This window comes from Cololabis saira, chromosome 3 (assembly GCF_033807715.1).
Source record: "Cololabis saira isolate AMF1-May2022 chromosome 3, fColSai1.1, whole genome shotgun sequence".
Classification (NCBI taxonomy): Eukaryota; Metazoa; Chordata; class Actinopteri; order Beloniformes; family Belonidae; genus Cololabis; species Cololabis saira.
This window is the reverse complement of record NC_084589.1, coordinates 18,339,510-18,358,315: the sequence shown is the minus strand read 5'-3', so window position 1 is coordinate 18,358,315 and position 18,806 is coordinate 18,339,510. Positions and strand designations below refer to the sequence as shown.

Below are 18,806 nucleotides of genomic sequence, written 5' to 3'. Positions count from 1 at the left end.
TCATCTGATTGGTCAATATCTGATAGTTCCTACTTTCTGCCATAACTTTTGAATGGTTTGATATAGAGACTCGTGGGTGGTGTCATCCGCTAAATGTCTGGCCTGAAGAATCTACATGCAAGTCATACAAGCTTCCACTGCAGCCGGAACGTGCACAAGGGTGCGAGGGCCCGTTCATCGCTGCTTGCAGCTTTAATTTTAGTTACATTTTCAGAGACAGAGAACTTACTGTCAAATTCAATATTCTTTATAAAACCATTGTTTTAGCTGAAGTATCAAATGATGGAGAGACCTCACAGAACTGACTCACATTAGCCATAGTCTGCTGCAGAAGCTTGCGAGCGTGCACTTCTTGTCCTTGTCCCATGGATACGTATCGGGTTTCAAGCTTCAACTTTTTCCCCAGAGCAATAATAGAGTCCGTAGGATCAGAGCCCATTGACAAGAAGCAGATAAGAGGCGTTCTTGGGTTGGATTCTTCCCACATCCTCTCCAAGTCAAGAATCACCCCTTCAGTGTACTTTTCCCCCATTGCATCTGTTATGTATTTACGAGCCTAGAGGGAAGAAAAAAAAAGATCAAACAGGGTAAAGTATAGCGGATGTGTTTTTGTTCTGCCATACGTGCAAAATGCTAACACACAAGACGGAACGTTCGTTCAGTATTGCTCGCCTGGTAAAAGAAAAAAAGACTGGAATAAATTTACTTTCTGAAGGGTTAAGAGCTGAGAGAGGATTTCAAAGGACTTTTTTATTTTATTTCTAACTGGCTTAGTCTTTTCAGTGCACATTAAATAATAGGGTCAAAAAGGGACAGCAAGTACAGCAAAATGAATTCTTCTCCAGGCTCGTCGGCAGTGGAGCAGAAAAAAAAAGACCAATCAGTGAAAAAGTGCCTGCTGATTAACCTCTGTAGATATTTAGGTTCAGAGTGAAAGCTGTTGTATTTAAAGAAAGCACCATGACAACAGACCTTCAAAGTACCAATTCTGAAAATGAATCAGTTTTCTATTTAGCTGACCCTCGGTAGGCTTTTTAGAGGTGTCTATAGACTTTGACTTATATGCCAACACAGTACATATGGGAAGTAAATGTGGTGTCAAGTCATTAAATTAATTGAAGCATAGGGAGATGTATGATTTTAACCTGTGCAATGGTCCTGTCAGGACACCAGCAGCGTATGAGGAGCAGTCGCCTAAAACAGTCAAGACCCTGGTCGTATGAGTTTGGGAGCACCTCCTCCTCTGGAGCTTCCTTATCGAACCAGGATTTCCACTGCTTCTCATTACGACTTATCTGAAAGACATGAATATGTAGCTCTGATACAGGAACACTGAGAAATATGAGGAAACCATGTACTACATAGAATTAAATCAAATATGGACAGGCGAGGGAAAAAGCAAAGGTTTAAGTGCATGCTACAAACAAACACCCCATCACATGTAAATGGTCGAAAAGGGTTCATCAACAAAAAAAACTAAAACAAAACAAGAATTAAATTGATTTGCTTGAAATAAATATGAAAATGTATCAACACTGCACCATTGTAGATGCAAACAAAATATGCAAGGACCATGGTGAAGAAAACCAGCTTGGGTTCTTATATCTGTATCGTTTGGTCTCTTCTCTTTAGTATGTAAAACTGTTCTTAGTAGCAAGAGAAAACAAAAACAAATTAAATGTTCTCTCTCAAGATTTAATATGAAAGGAGGTGGGAAGGTAAACACTGGAGAGTCGAACACAATAGAACAAAAGATAAAGTATTATGGAATAGAGCTGGTCGGATTCCTGCAGAAGCTCTTGAATAGCTTTTTGTTTTTCACCAAAGTCTCTTCATAAATACTATTGTTTTCTTTTATTATTTTTCATCCTGGTTTTGGTGGTGTGGCTTGAGGGATTTCCTTTATTACTTTTCCAGTCGTTTTTTTTTTTACCTCCTTTATAATAATAATAATAATTCATTTTATTTAGAGGCAAAGATACAACATACATTTTATAAGTTAAAATACAATTAATCCCCCCCCAAAAAAGCAGCAACAGACAGAATTGAAAGTACATAAATCAATAAATAAAACAAACTTGTGTAGTGTAGTGCACAGTGACTGGTCAAAGTGAGTGAGCGCGTTTAAACGGGTGAGTTTTGAGTTGGGTTTTGAATGTTGTGATGGAGTCTGTCTGTTTTATGTGTGGGGGGAGGGAGTTCCAGAGTCTGGGTGCTGAGCAACTGAAGGCTCGGGCATCTACGGGGCTGAAGCGTGAAGTGGGAATGATGAGATGTCCAGCCGATTGAGCGGAGGGTGCGGGAGGGAGTGTATTCATGTAGGAGGTCGCAGAGGTAAGTGGGAGCAGGTTGGGGAGGGCTTTGTAGGTGAGGAGGAGGTTTTTGTAGATGATGCGGTAGTGGACTGGTAGCCAGTGGAGTTGGATAAGAAGGGGGGTGATGTGGTCAGATGACTTGGTGCGGGTAACGATCCGGGCGGCCAAGTTCTGAATGAGTTGTAATCTTTCGGTGAGTATGGTAGGGACAAATACGGACAATACGGACGAAAGAGTGGACCAGGATTTCAGTGCTGGACTGAGACAGTACTGGACGGAGTCTGGAGATGTTGCGGATGTGGAAAAATCCAGTCCGGGTGATGTTGTGAATATGAGGTGCAAATGAAAGAGTGCTGTCCAGGATAATGCCAAGGCTCTTGACCTAGGAGGAGAAGGGTACCGGGAAGCCGTTGATGATGATGGGTGGAGCAGGAGAGAGTTGTGACTTGGTGAGGGTGGATTTGGAACCGATTAGAAGAGCCTCAGTTTTATTGCTGTTGAGTTTTAGAAAATATTTATGCCATAAAAAGTAAATAAAATGTGTGTTTGGTAGACTATTTCTTTGTTGTAACAATTCTTCTTGACAATAAACATACATTTGTGGGATAAGCAGCAGAGTTCAGTAATTGGATTGCACCCATTAAAGATTTGCCAAATCTTTGCTGCAATGCAGTTGGGGATGTCAGAGACAGGTCGCAAAGATGACACCCCAAGAAGACCATTTCCTCGTGCTGTCACCACTTAGGTACCATAGGATCTCCTACAGATTAATTTCCCTTTGGGGAATTAATATTTGAATTGAATTGAAATCTACAGTCAAGGTTTGCAAGACGGTTTGCAGATGGCTCTCTGCCGAGACAATCTGGAAGCGAGTGCACGCAGCCAATCTCTGATCTCATAGGGCTGCCAGGACGCCTGTAATGACTGCCCTTTGCCATCAGGCCCTTTTGTACTTCCGTCAGCAACACGTGTACTGGAACCTGAACATGTGGAGGAACATTATGTTCAGGGAATAGTCTAGATTCTGCCTACAGCAGGTGGATCGTAGGGACTGACTAAAGAAACAGGCTGCAGGGAGATCACCTTGTAACGTGTAATCTGCTGAGTATCAACAGGCCACAAATTGAAGAATCTCCATGTAACAGAGCCTTAGAGCTGTTTTACAAAAAAACAAGAACATCCAATGTTCTGGGCCTGGGTGCAAATGTTGCCATTGATTTTTCATAAAGGAATTATTTTTTTATTTTATTTTTTTTTTCATTTATTTAGTTTTTAGTTTTACATTCAGCTTTGAAAATGCCATTTTCAACTGGCCAGTCAATAAATAGATTGTAACAGTAAAATCAGGGGTCAAGTGTCATTGTTTTATGCTGCAACGACCCCCCAGAAAGACTGGCCCTGCTGCTGAAGAAAATCCTAGAGGAAATACTGAACGCTCTGCTGATTGCTGCACCAGAAGAGTAACATCTGGGTGGAGGCAGTGTGATGGTGTGGGGCGGCATCTCCCTCACTTGAAAAACAAGGTTCTCCATCATTGGATCATTGGAAGCAATCTCAATGCAGAAAGATATGGAGATGAGATTCTGTGAGACCAGTAGCAATCCCATATCCCACAGAGAATGGAACGGCCTGCCAGCAGTCCTGACCTCAACCCCATCGAACACTTGTGGGATCAGCTTGGGCGTCCTGTTCAATACAGTATCATGAGTTTCATCGAGACGTGGCTGCAGGAGAATATCCCAAACTTCAGCGTCTCTCTGTCCAGTTTTCAGATGATACGAGCAGAAAGAGACTTGAAAAGGAGCAGAAAAAGTTGTGGAGCTGCAGTGTTTGTCAAATCAAATTATATTCTATTCACTGGTGATTTCAGGCTCGTCTATCTCTCTGCCACATTTCCAACATTTCAACACTTCGTCAAATGTTCCACCAGAGAAAACAAAACATTGGATTTGTTTTAAGCAAATGTCAGAGATGCAATAGCTCCCAAAATGACTGAGATTGTCACAGGAAGCTTCAGAAACAGGCGTGTTTTGAGGCTACAGACTGGGATGAACTCTGTGAGCCACATGGTGACAACATCAATGCCATGACTGAGTGTGTGACTGACTATATCCTCTCCTGTATGGACATCACTATCCTCACCAGAACATTGATGAGCTTCCCCATTAATAAACCCTGGATCACCAGTGACCTGAAAGACCTCCTCAACGAGAAAAACAGCCTTCAGTGAGAAAGACAGATAAGTACTGAGGTCAGTACAAAAACTATTGAAAGTCAAGATTAGAAACAGCAAGGAGGTATACAGTAGGAAGCTGGAGAAAAAGCTCCAGGAAAACAATAGAAGAGATGTGTGGTCATGGATGGAAAAGGTCACAGACTTCAAGCAGAAGGAGCACCAGGTAGATGGAAGTCTGGACTGAGCAAGTGAACTGGACAGTCTTCAACAGGTTCAGTTCAGAAACAAGGTCAGTAACCTCCTCCTCTGCCCCAAGTCAAACAGACCTCCCACAGCTTCTCTGTTACACCTCAGTTGCCTCATCTCCCACCTCAATCATGGATCTTGCTGCTGCTCCATTAGTATCCCCTCCCACATCAGGAGATGCTGGGCCTCCCTCCACCTCCCCTTCTCGCCTGTCTGTGTCTTGCAGTCAGGTGAAGAGGGGACTAGAGAGGCTGAAATAGAACTTCCAGCCCGGATGCATCAGCCACAGAGACCTGGAAGCCTGTGTGGATCAGCTATGTGGGATTCTGCAGCACCCCTCTAACATCAGCTTGAGCGTGGAGAAGGTTTCAGTGTTGTGGAAAGACACCAGAGGACATCCTGCCTTGTTCCAGGACCATAAGGTTCTCATCCTTCTTTTCCTGAATATAAACTTGTAGCCCAAACATCTCACATCATAACAGTTCTGGAAAGACTTTTATTTGCAAAGCTAAATGAGCAAACAAGCTTCTTTGAGAAAATACTGCAGTTTGCTTATTGCCAAGGGGTTGGGGGGGAAGATGCCATCATATATCTGCTTCAACGAAGACACAGTCATCTGGACAAAGCAGGCAGGACTGTGAAGATCATGTTCCTGAACTTCTCCAGTGCAGGGAGTTCTCCAGCATCAGTCAGTCACTTAAAGAAACTGAGAAAACTGATAAAGAAGGCTGGCTCTGTTCTGGGAACTTTTCTGGAGCCTCTATAAAGGAGGATACATCCTAAAGTGATGAAGATCATGGACAACCCTGAGTATCCTCTTCACAACACAGTGATTCAGCATCAGAGTATCTGCAGTCAGAGGTTTCTTCAGATCTGCTGCAACACAAGCCGCTACAGGGTTCCTTCCTGCCCGCAGCGATAAACCTCAACCATTATTCTTTAAAGAGACTTATATTCCTGCTACTGCAACAATTAATTTCCCTTTGGGCATTAATAAAGTATTCTTGAAAAGAATAGAATAGGATAGAATCGAATGGAATAGCATAGAATAGACCTAAACACATTGTGAAGCACTTTGATTAAAAAAAAGAAAAAAAATGAAATTAGAAAGCAACAATTTTCAAATCATTTAAACTTGAAATGTACATATAAACAATTGGAAAAACAAACCTAAAAGAAAAAACGCCAACATGTTAAAGCATTTTAACTCAGTTATTCCTAGAATGAACTGATTCTAGGAATGCATTTCTTAAAGGTCTGTGCAAGGCAGCATAAAACCTATTTTCAAGCAGAAGCTGTTGGTTTTTGTTAATTCACCTTAGGGTTTTAAGCTTGTTTATAGTTCCAAATTTCACTTCAGGTGTTTTGTAGAGAAGTGTGTTTAATTTTCACATCCTGCAGCCAAGTTACCCGAGTTTTGTTTCGTTGTTCATGGAAGAATGATCTGAATAGACTAAGAATTGACAGTCCACCAATACTGGTGTAAATGCACACGAATGCACATGCACAAACAGACATGCATGAGCGCATACACAGGGATATATTGTGTGTATATTAAAAAAAAAAAACATGCTCAGCCCAAATTTATTGGCCTCCATCATAAGCCACTTTCACAAGGAACAGTTGTGTGTGCATTTGTGCGCGAGTGACAGTCCTTCATGAGTATTTGAGTGTCTGTGTATGAGAGAGTGTAAGAAGTGAGCCATGATAAGCCACTAACATGCTTAGCAGAGCAAAGAAGAGCTGTAAAAAATATTTAATAAACACCTAGAGACTACTGCTCTATCCAAGTATGTGTGGCAGTATGTGTTTGGTCAGTCCAGCTATGTGAGCATTTAATACACCAAAATCGGTGTGGGTGAAGAAAAGTATCACGTGGTACATCTGTTAAAGCGTGACTGAACTGTTTAAGCTGTGGATGCACATGTGTGGGGGTGTCAGTGTATGTGTGTGCTGCACCTGATTCAGAATATCAGAAAATTGCCACAGCTTGCTGAGAGCCACAAGGTTGAGCCAGGTCATGTCCAGAATCCACTTAGCCGGTTTCTGAGGGCAGGTCTTTAGGTCCAGAGATGCACCCCCTGGGTGATGAAACACACATAATAATACACACCCATGTGTTATATTACACACCCATACACATATGTTGGTACAAGCATGCCCAGGATGATCCAAAACAATAAAATATTATTTTCCAGCTAAAAATAATTTAAAAGGTTTGGGCTTATTAGCCATACAAGATTAAATGAAAGATTCAATATTTAAATCTCATTTTTAAACATCTAAAGAGGATTCCTATATGCAGTTAATGTGTACAGTCTAGGGGTTGTGATTCTGTTTAGCAGGTCAGCGCTGACAGATGGTAAAGCAGCATGTATGTAGCAGACTGACTGGCTTTTATCCATGCAGAGAGAAGCACTCCATATCTGTGATCCAGTGAACTGCTAAAGTGTTAATACCTTTCAAAATGTTGGTAAAACTCATGCATTTTCAAGGAAAAACACTTAGCAAAATAAATAATTAATAGTGCATAAAAAGAGAGAAAAAAAAATCCAAATTGAACATTATGAGTGGCTTCAATTTTCTAAATTAAAACCAATGTATAAATTCAGACAGAAGAACATAAAAACTCAGTTCTCACACCTGTATCTTACCTTTAATGAGCGTGTGAAACTCCTCATGTTTGACTTTGCTGCTCTGCATATCAATCTTCAGCGTTAGCAGCAAAGTGAACAGGAACTTGTGCTCTTCATACAGACCCCTTGCTGCATACTTATACACCTCGTAGGTCATGAACTCGATGATGCTGGCTATGCGCTTGCTGGTGATGGGGCTTTTGGAGGATCTGTTAAGTCCAGAATATTATTAAAGAATACCATAGTTCAAGTTTGGTCTGTTTGAACCTCCTCATACCAAGTCATAAAAATGAAATTGTAAAAAGAAACAACTTCTCAAGAATCAAACTGAGGAATATTCAACCTGCAGTTTTAAGGGGGACATAATAGCATCAAGAATAGAATACTTTTAATTAGATTTCACATGCCTGCGTATAAAAGGTCACAAGGCAACAGTTAATCTCTCTATCCGAGCCCACTACAGACACATTTAGCAAACAGAACTTAATTACTATAAAGCTTTTGTATATGTGTTGCTTCTGATGAAATTTAAAAAGGCATTAAATCAATTATCCTCCAATAAAAAATATACCTTTGTTCATACAACCCCCTTGGGACTCTTTAGAAAGTGCAGTCTCTTGTTGCTATTCTATCTAGGTCAATAGACAGAATCTATCACCTATCACTCAGAGACTGGCAGATAATGTCGGTGAAAAAATGTACCTTTGTTACTAGGTTAATGTCTGTCCTTTAAGGAAGAATTTATAGAAATAGTTTTGTACCATGATTCTAATTTAGCACAGAAAAAAAGATATACCACATCTTTTTAATTACATTTCATTTGACTTTTTTTGTATGCTTATTGTGCTGCATAAATGAGCTCCACGAACATTTGGCACAAATTTACACACATCACATAATGTAATATCTCTTTCTTACAGCAGCTACAGTGTGGAAATGAGTACCAAGTAGAAAATAGATAAAGTCAGTCTTGTGTCACAGATAGCAGCTGTCTGGATTTAGGACTCTCGGCTCATGCAGTGTACGTTTCTTTTTTCTCTGTTTATTTTGTAAAACAAGCATAATGATGCCTGTATGGATTCCTAGCATCCCAATAGAACGTGCAAACAGTGATGTGTCCCGCCCCCCCCCCCCCTTTCTTCTGACATGGAGCTGCAGATGATTACATGCCAACAGCATACAAATACTTTGTTGGGCGCGAGTGTCAGCCAGAATGCACTTAATTGTAGGGATTAAATTTGCTCACCTAGCCAGGGAAAGGTCAAAAAGTCCCAGGAACTGCCTGAGAGAAGTTTGATACATGATGTTGACCATACTCATCTCAGTGATCAAGAAGTACAGGATGCTTCCCCTGGTGGCCACTGCAAGCACAGACAGGCATAAACATTGTGGAAGTGGTGAAGCTAATATTCATGAAATATAAAATGCTCCTTTACACAAAAGTCTGTCAAACAGTTTCATGCGGCTCTGTTAGTGTTCAGTTTCTTCTGTGAACGAGGAGTGTTCCTTGTACACCAGTGATACTAATGGAATATGACAAAGACTTTTGACTGTATACATGTGCTTCTATTAAACATTAGTTAGTAGCGTAGCATACATTTTTATTGGTATGCAGATGAAATTAGACTATACCTATCCATGAAACCAGACGACAGATGTCAGTTAGCAGAGCTACAAGCATGCCTTGAAGACATAAAGGCCTGGATGACTTCTAATTTACTGTTACTAAACATGGATAAGACCGGTTGCTGTCTTTGGACCTGAGGGCTTCAGGCATAAACTGTCCATTTATGCAGTTACTCAAAAAGACATATCTAGTATCCCTGTGAGAAACATAGTAGTACTCTTTAACCAAGATTTAAACTTTAATTTACTCTTAAAAATAAGTTCAGGACTGACTTCTTTCACCTTAATAATATTGCCAAAGTAGGAATTTTCCACCACACAGAGTGAAGTAAAGAAACTAGGACATTGCATTTGTTAATTAGACTTCTACAAATCCCTTTTAGAGGGCTGTTCCAAAGTGACTTTTAAAAGGCTCCAGTTGATTCAAAATTATTCGTCAAGGGTTCTGACGTGGATTATAAGAGAGAGACCATATTTTTCAAATCTCAGTTTCAGTCTTCCTGTGAAATATGGGAGATTGGGAGGTTAAAATACTGCTAGACACATGTCAAATCCTCAAAGGCCAATCTACTTTTTTGTTAAAGATCACATTATTCCATATTATTCCAAGAGGGTACTTTAGACTCAGAGTTTCAAAATGGGAGGTTGAGCTTTAAATTATAAAAAAAAATAAAACGAGAAAAAAACCCTTCTCTGCAACATACAATTTCCTTTTTGACAATGATTATCTTCTAGACTAGATTATTGTAATGTATTTTAATCATAGGATGTCCAAGTAATTCTCTGAATAGCCTCCAGCTGATCCAAAATGCAGCAGTGAGTGCTGACAGGAATCAACAAGAGAGACAACGTCTCTCCAGTGTTAGCCTCCCTCTATGGGCTCCCCGTAAAACTCAGAATCCAATTCAAAATGTTATTACTTGCATATAAAGCCCAAAACAGCCTAGCTCTGTGATATTGGCAAGACTTAATAGTACCTTATGTTCCTAACAGAGCTCTCTGTTCTAAAGAGTGTAGGTTTACTCGTAGTTCCTAGAGTATCCAAATGTAGATTTGGAGGACGGGCGTTCTGCTATCAGGAACCATTAATATGGAACCAACTTCCAGTTTGGGTTAAGGAGGCTGACACCACCTCCACCTTTAAAACGTTTCTGTTTAGTAAAGCCTCTAGTTAGTGTAAACTGTAGTGTGTTAGGGCCAGTAGTCATAGCTGCAGCTACAGGACAAGACTAGAGCAGCTGGTCTCAAACACAGCTTCGTTGTAGATATGCTGCCATAGGCCAACGCTGCAGGTGGACACTGACATGATCCACTGAGCGGTGCCCCTCACCCCTCCTTCTCTCCTCTTCTTCTCTTTCCTTCCTTCAGATCAACCCTCAGTTATTAAGTAGAATTATCTCATCTCCATAATTCCCTCTGATCATCCCAGTGCTTGCATCCACCTGTCTGTATGGATGTCTCTGTTGAATACCTACTGACATCCTGACCCGCAGTCCCAACCTCTGACCACCTCAGTGTCTGCTGTCTAAATCTGTTTATGTAGTCGTTTCTGTAGTACACTAACTAACGATTGTGTCTGTCTCTCTCCTCTCTCTGTTCTTCATTCTCTCTGTCTGTTCTCTCTTTTCCTGCTCTGTCCAGCTGGCCTCCAGCAGGAGGGTCCCCTGGATCCTGGTCCTGCTCAAGGTTTCTTCCCTCCTAAAGGGGAGTTTTTCTCTGCCACTGTTTGGCTTAAGGTTTTTCTCCCACTAGGGAGTTTCTAACTGCCATTGTTTATGTAATAATTGCCCTGGGTCATATTTTGGGTCTCTGGAAAGCACCTACTTGTGTTGTAATAGATGCTATATGAATATATTTGAATTGAAATTATATTGAGGGCTGGCTTGGATGACCCTGAGCCAACATCCTTGTTAGCTAAAGGCCACGATTGCAAGGAGACGTCCCATGATGCATTTAGTACTGTCCTCCCCCTGCTCTCTACTCTTCATGTATGCATGCAACATCATTACTATTATTAACTTTCACATAGTTCTGTTTGAGGCAAGGCTCTTTTTTTTATGAACTGGTACAATTTTAATTTGTTTACTTTCTGTATAAACTGAGATTACTTCTGTTGATAATTGGCACTATTAACCTACTTAAAACTGAAATCAATCGCAGCTGACCTATAAACAATCATTAATGACATGACACAAAATGTGCATTAATATTTGAGCAGAGACTGCACTGCTTGCGCCGAATTGCAGACTAAAGATTTGTGCGATGAAGCCTCGTTCAGAATTTGGCAGTGCACTATAATTCAGTGTTTTCCAACCATGATGGTCCTTGAGTACCCATGCCCTGCATGTTTTAGACATTTCCCTGTTTGAACATATCTGATTCTAATTAATGATCATCATCAGCTAGTCATCAACGTCCGAACAAGTCTGTTAATGACACAGCCATGTTTATCGGGGTGTGTTGAAGCAGGGAAACATCTAAAACATGCAGGACTGGGGTAATCTAGGGCCAGGGTTGGGAAACGGAAGTAAACAACATAGAAAAGTGTAAATTCTGTCTTTAGTCTGTTGTTATGACCTACCAGGTCGATACTCCTCTCTGGCAGCATTGATCTGGACCTCAGTCTCTGCAGCAATCTGCAGTTTCTGAGTGACCTCCTCAGCTGTGCGCTTTGTGTTGTTAAGGACGAGAATTAAACTCTCATCATCCACCAGTGAACCCTACCAAAACACATAACAGACAGTTTGAAAACGTTTATGGTTTTAGAACCCAGTAGGATGATAGTCTCACTGTTAGATCATGTGTCGTGTGACCAAGCTTCAACTAGCAATCATGTAATGCAAACAGTGAAATCATGTAAACTATCTGCAGATTCTGAAAGTCACAGTCTGAAACTGGCCTGAGTTACACTTTGTAAAAGAGATGTCCAGGGTAGATGAAATATAGACAAATATGTTTGATGTGGTATAGTAAAAGGGTATTTGCTACAGTATAGCATCATCATTTAATATTGAAAATTCACAAACAAAGAGAGTAAAAGTAAGAAGTAAACTGGTATTAGAACCTAAGCACATATTCACGTTACTACAGTTTCCACACCATGAAAGTTTACATGTCCACATCCTTAATTGAGCTGGAAGCAGCATTGTTTATATCCGAGTTGTTTTACGATGTGCCACAATTTAATGTGTGTTTACTTGCCTGTGTGCTGGACAGTCTATACAGGAGGTTGTCCTCCAGTTCCTTCATCTTTCTCTTATTATATGTCACATCTTCCAAGAGGTCTGTCCTCTCTTTCTCCATTTCCTGGTGTCATAACACGTCAAACAAAACATATATACATAAAGATTACTGAGCTGTTGGATGGGGAAAGATAAAAAAAACACAGGGTTATTAAAATCAAAGGACTTTGTCACCTGAGGAGCATGAATTTGACCAGATAATGAAAGCCCTTCAACAAATGCTGTAAGCTCGTATTTTGGCCTGAGTGGCCAAGATCAAAGTGAACTACTTTGGAGTTTCATCTTGTTATCCAAACCAAATTCCATGGCAGTGTGGTCATTAATGGACAGACTGCCACATCAGATTAAGAACGCTGCCTTTTACAGGGTAAAAACAGTTGCAAGTTGCCATTACAGTCAGGTGTGCTTTGAACCTTTTACATTGTTTCTTGTTGAACATTGTTGGATAAATGAATACAAAAAGTAAAATACTTTTCTAAAAACCAAGATGTCTGACTCATTAGGGAGGTTTTTCTGACCTTGATCATAGATGTTTCTCATCTTATGCTTAAGCTTCTCATGTTGTATTAAAACTACTAATGACAGAAAATACATTATATGTCACCTATTAACAGTCTTACTGGTAACAGATAGTATGTAAAACATCACAGTAAAATGTCCATCACATTCCACACCCAAAATGTAAAACTAACACTTCTTGCAACACTTCTAGGTTGAACTCTGACAGATGCAATAAACCTCAGTCATGCAGAGTTAATCTATAAAAAAACGGTAAGCTTGTGTGAAAGGGTCTTTTGGGCTTCAATTTTTCAGACAGTGAATTTAGTAAGAAAAAAAAGAAACTGATTTAAAACTAAAAGGCCTAAAATATTTAATTTATACACATGACTGCAATTTGTTAAAATTACACTGTTTAGTTTATTACAATGGTTTCGTTGATCATAGCTGAATAAATTACTCTGAGAAAAGGGAGAAATACTAAATCTTCAGATTAATAAGAGGAGGTAAATGGTTACGAAGGGATATGAGGAAACCATGCTTGGTTGGTTTAATGTGAACATGAAGCAGATGACTGCCATTTGGGATCTTTTTTTTTTTAACAAGAGAAGACTGATGGAAAGCTTTTTTTTTTTTAAATAATACAATGTGTGATGTTGGTTTTCTAAAGGCGTATCACTTCCGAAAAGAAAAAGCATGTTTTATAGCTAAAATAGTAACTTCAGCTCTTTTATTATGATTATATCCACGTTTAGCACACAGTGGAGATAACAAGCTATTCTTCTCATTTTGCATCAATCTTTAATTTCATGGACATCCATTACAAGAGAGAAAATTGCTTCTCCGCAGAAGCACCAGTCTTTTCAGAGTGACAATCAATGAGTCTTTTGGAGGGGGGGATTTACAATGCACTATTTTTTTCCCCTAGAATGAATGGCCCAAGTACTTCACACACTGGATATTTGGTACTGATGCATTCGAAAGCTATTTCTGGGCGAGTAGTTGTTTTTTAGCATTGTATTTAAGGGCATAATGATTGCAATGTTCTGTAAAAGGTGATTATACCCTCACTAATAATGTCACAGCATTTTAGAAAGAGAACATGAGGAACACACTAGGGACATGTGTTGAAAGCTTATGGATATCTGTGATTGAGGCAAAAACTCAATTTTCTCCGTGGAAATGTACTCAAACCTTAACCACTAAATGCATGATTTGAAAGAATGAATGAAGGCGCAGAACTATATCTAAATTATACCCGTTTTTCGGTGAGAATGACTCTTCCAAGAAGTTGGTCCTCAAGTCCTTTGATTGTGACGGTAAAATCAATGATGGAAGTGCGAGCACTGATTTCAGGAGTGTAAGCTGGGTTTGGGAGCTTGGTGGTCATGTAAAGTCTGAAGCCCTTCATCACATCGACTTCTTTGTCACCAACTTTCACCTGAAAACATGAGGTGAGGTGGGGGGGGGGGAGTCAATGTAGAAAAATTAACGTGTCAATTAATGTGCCATCTTTATGACCACATATGGAAGGGAAAGGCAGCATTACAAAGCACCTTTTAATTAAGTTTCATACAAATTCCCAAGACATTCCATAAAAAAATAACACATCACATCAATCATTGATGACAAAAAATATCCCATAAAACAAACAAAAAATATAAATCTAAGAATGGCCCATATTGACAAACTGAACACAGCTATCAATGTCAGTGAACAGACATCATTGAAAGAGCTTCTCAAAAAAAACATGTGACCATACAGTATGAATCTTCAGGTGTGACAGCATTTGCTCTAAGATGCATTTAATTACTTTAATTACGTCGACTGCAGAAATGATCTCTCCCTACTCACACCAAGGTATTAATAGAAATTAAAGCTTTTCAGGGAAAATAAAAGAGATAAAGGACAAAGCATGCACACCGATAATAGGGTGTCATGTTTTCAAGCTTAGACACCTCAGGACTGCAGTGTTTTCTGTGCTGCACATGTTTACTGTAGGTCGTCATAGATTTGTGGATGTATCCCTGCAGATGTGTGGTTAAGTTTGATGGCTGAGGAAAAAAAAAAAAAAAAAAAGTTTGATGGCTGATTCATGTAATGTTATTTTGATTCATGTAAGGACCACAGGCAAGCAGTCACCAACTCAGAGAGTTGATAACAACAGATGTAAACATAGCACAAAAATCAAGGATATTTGTTTTATAGAAATATTTTTTTGCTGTAATGATGCTTCTTAGCAATGGATCTTATACCATTAGAAAGCCTGATTATTTCCCTTTGAAATGGTAACACATTTGTAGGGAAAATGCATTTATGGGATGAGAGGCAGAGCTCAGTATGTGGGTTGTGCCCATGAAAAAAATGCTAAATCTTTTCTGCCAATGCCAAACAACTTTGACCTTTGTTTGGTGTTTTGGATGATTGAACTTTGAACAACACATACATTTAACAATGTATCCATTTAACAAACATTAGCCTCAGTAGCGTGTTGAAAGAAGCACACACAGCCACAACAGCCTGGCACCTCCTCCTCATGCTGGTCACCAACCTGGTTACACACTGTTATGGGATGACATCCCGTTCTTCAACCAGCATTTGTCAAAGGTCAGTCAACATGTTTGTGATGGTCACTCTGGCATGAACAGCCTGCCTAAGCTGACCCCACAAATGTTCAATGGTGTTGAGGTCAGTGCTGCTGGCAAGCCATTCCATCCACTATGGGATATGGGATTTCCACTGGTTGCAGAATCTCATCTCCATATCTCTCTACACCGTATTAACTGCCGAAGGAATGGCATAAATTGCTCCAAAATTACGCGATTAATTCAGAATGTTCAAAATGGCCGACTTCCTGTTCGGTTTCGGCCATGGCGCCAAGAGACTTTTCTTTAAGTTGCGACATGATACAGGAGTGTACTAATTTTCGTGCATGTACGTCAAACCGTATCGTGGGGCTTGAGGCACAAAGTTTTCTAGGGGGCGCTGTTGAGCCATTTTGCCACGGCCATTAATGCAAACCATTAATTATCACATTTTTCGCCAGGCCTGGCTTGCGTGCAAAATTTCGTGACTTTTTGGGCACGTTTAGGGGGGCAAAAAAGGCCCTCCTTTCGTCAGAAGAAAGAAAGAAAGAAATAAAGAAAGAAAGAATAACAATTCCTACAGATACAATAGGGCCTTCGCACTGTAAGTGGTCGGGCCCTAATAAAAGAGGACTATTATTTTCTTCACAGGTACTTGACCATGGTGCAAATTGTGATGCATGTTCAGCCTTTTTATCATAATGCGTGTGGTATATTGACCCAAAAAAGCTTATCCCTAATATACCATTATTCTCATACTCATACTCATACTCATACAGACCAGAAGTAGCACAGTACTGCATCAGTGTCAAATTACGCACTACATGCTTTTCACTGTGAACTTATTTAAGTGACAGGAGCATCATTAACAAGACTCCCATAACGCTGCCTTGACCATAGAACTTGTCGCTCCTGTTTCAACTCTGTTACTACCTCCCAATGTGGAAATGAGTCATACCAGCAGCAGATCTAATCATTACACTTTTTACCTTTATGTATAGTGAGTCAGAATATAGGCGTTACAGTGGCTGAGAGAACTAGCTGTGTGTATGGGTCTTTGTCGGCTCCTAGTGGGGTTAAAGATACAACAAAAGCAACTACGGTATGTAGAGATGTCTGGATGCCTGAAGCACATAAAATGTCATCATTAAAGGGGACCTATTATAGCATCTAACACCTATTTTAAACAGGCCTTGAATGTTTTCAAAACAAGCTTTTGATTGTTTTGCTAAATAAATTAGAAATTCAGCCTCTAAACCATGTCTTTATCTTCCCATTCTCTAACCTCATTCTCTATGCAGGATTCTGAGTGGGCGGGGCTATGATAATGAGGCACTGTGCTGATTGGCTGCCTGAATGACGCGATACACCGCTACGAAAAAATAGAAGAAGCTACGGCCGGCGGAGTTGTTGTTGTTGTTGTTCCGGCCAGACTTAGTTGTGGGCATGGTTTCACGCATCGGAGGCCAACTGATGCAAATTGCATTTTGGTTACGTAACGAAAGGGAGCAGAATCTGAACGGCTCGTAGAAGCCACATCACACTGATGGATCATCCGGGCGGCTGTACAGACACTGCAGAATTTGGTTGCTTTCCTCCTCTGAGTTGGCAGGCTGAGGAGAGAACACTTTATATATGTTAAAGCAAGAGAAAACGTGTTTTTCATAATAGGTCCCCTTTAATATATAATAAAAACACAAAAATAAAAGTAAGAGCAGCAGAAATATTGAACATCTGCATAGATCTACTTGTAGATGGTTGGAATAACAACAAAGATATCACTACACCAGCCAGTTTTGACCTTCTTACAGTGTTGTCAGCAAGATTTCCCTCTGGATGAAAAAAATAACCTGTGCTTGTGGAAGTCTGGCCATTGACATGGGAAGTGGAAGCTGGCAGAGTCACACTTCCCATCATCAACACTCAAAACCCACTGTCTGTTCACACGATCACTGCAGAAGAAAAGGAAGCTGGTGAATTAGGATATTCAGAGGGTTAGAGCTGCTATTTTACCTTGTAAGTGGAGCCAGTTTTGATAAAGTTTTTCTCAAGGATGTTGTCAAGTGCAGGGTCCAACTCCTCCTCTACATCTTCAATTAATAAGGGGCGACCAAGGGACAAACTATCATCAAGGTGGTTTTTGAAGTACTTATGGTTAAGTGAGGTGATCTGAGATAAGAAAAGAAAAACAAGTTAATAACATTTTCCCTCAAATTATAATTCAAACAGATGTGCCACTTCATATTCTCTAACTTGGTATGTAAACAGGAGCAAATTATCTATGAAATACACATAACATGTTATGACGTATTAGTCTGGCACTGGCAATTAAAAAGAGAAATCATGTCTAAAACATGACTGCCACCTTGCCTGGCTGGAAGCTACATGGTAAGCAAAAGGCTACAAATGCCATGTTTTCAATGATTAATCTAATAATTTAGTCGCGTGACAAAGAAAAACAAAAGTCTGGTCCTCACCAGCTGTAAAGACTGGAAACTTCAGCCTTAAAAAACCTTATAAAAATGCAATGTGTAAAAGGCACTAAAACCAATGCCTTGGTTTTCCCTTTAGAGCACTCATAATAACGAATGCAGAATGCATAGTCACAGCTTGGAGATTTCTGCTAATTAGTGCATTGACCTTGGTTGATCTTATAATGCCTGCCAACTTATTTTTCTTTTCAGTATGCTAGATAATAAAAAAGTCAGTAACAAGTGGAATATTGCAGAAACAGAAGATCGGGGGCTAATGGTATTTTTACCACGTTATGTGAAGATTTTAGTAATAAAAAGGAGAAATGATGAGACACAAAATCAAAGAGAGTCCTTTAATGACTTATCCTGTTAAATTTAGAGCATTAAAAGCAGAGACCTTGAGTTAAGTAAACATATCATTTGTATTCTAACACACACAATTTGTTTTAATATAATCTAATTGTATACAAATTACAATGGTATAAATTAAATACAAATATTAAATAAAATGAATCAATAAATATGATTATATAAGTAAAATTATATACACTATCTGTATTGACTTGTGATGACGAAGACATAAATCCCAAACCTGCAACTCATTCCGAGCCTCTTTGTTCTTGATCCAGATTTTTCCTTGTGTCTGTGGGTCAATAAGGAGAGGGAAGCGGGTTGCTTTGGTCACAATGATGCCATTGTGGATGGACAGGTCATCATTGGGAAGCCCCTGCAAAATGGAATTGGTGATTGGTGAGGTTAAGCTTTTACTGCCTGTTAATTTATACACATACAAAACAGTTTTAATAATGATTCTGAATTGAATCAACCTCCACTGTTTAGTATTTGACACACAATTAATAAATCAATCTTTAGTTACATAGAAAACTGTTCAGGCAGTATGATGTCATCACAAAAATAGACAGCATTTCACCTTTCTTTGATTACAGACTTTAATGTTGGCAAACTCAGTCAGCATCTTACACTAAAGTATTATCATTAAATGCTGAA

At 39.6% G+C, this 18,806-nt stretch overlaps 1 protein-coding gene across 1 annotated transcript in view; it reads right to left on the bottom strand.

Moving 5' to 3' along the window:
* dnah5 (dynein, axonemal, heavy chain 5) overlaps positions 1-18,806 on the bottom strand; it is a 123,508-nt gene that overhangs the window by 10,067 nt on the left and 94,635 nt on the right. Inside the window, exons 71-80 of the mRNA XM_061716416.1 lie at positions 18,391-18,525; positions 17,338-17,493; positions 13,998-14,180; positions 12,201-12,305; positions 11,581-11,719; positions 8,620-8,734; positions 7,392-7,582; positions 6,697-6,818; positions 1,146-1,295; positions 311-556 (exon numbers count right to left, since the gene is read on the bottom strand). Coding sequence (XP_061572400.1) covers positions 311-556; positions 1,146-1,295; positions 6,697-6,818; positions 7,392-7,582; positions 8,620-8,734; positions 11,581-11,719; positions 12,201-12,305; positions 13,998-14,180; positions 17,338-17,493; positions 18,391-18,525 — 1,542 coding nt within the window. The remainder of the gene's footprint in view (positions 1-310; positions 557-1,145; positions 1,296-6,696; positions 6,819-7,391; positions 7,583-8,619; positions 8,735-11,580; positions 11,720-12,200; positions 12,306-13,997; positions 14,181-17,337; positions 17,494-18,390; positions 18,526-18,806) is intronic.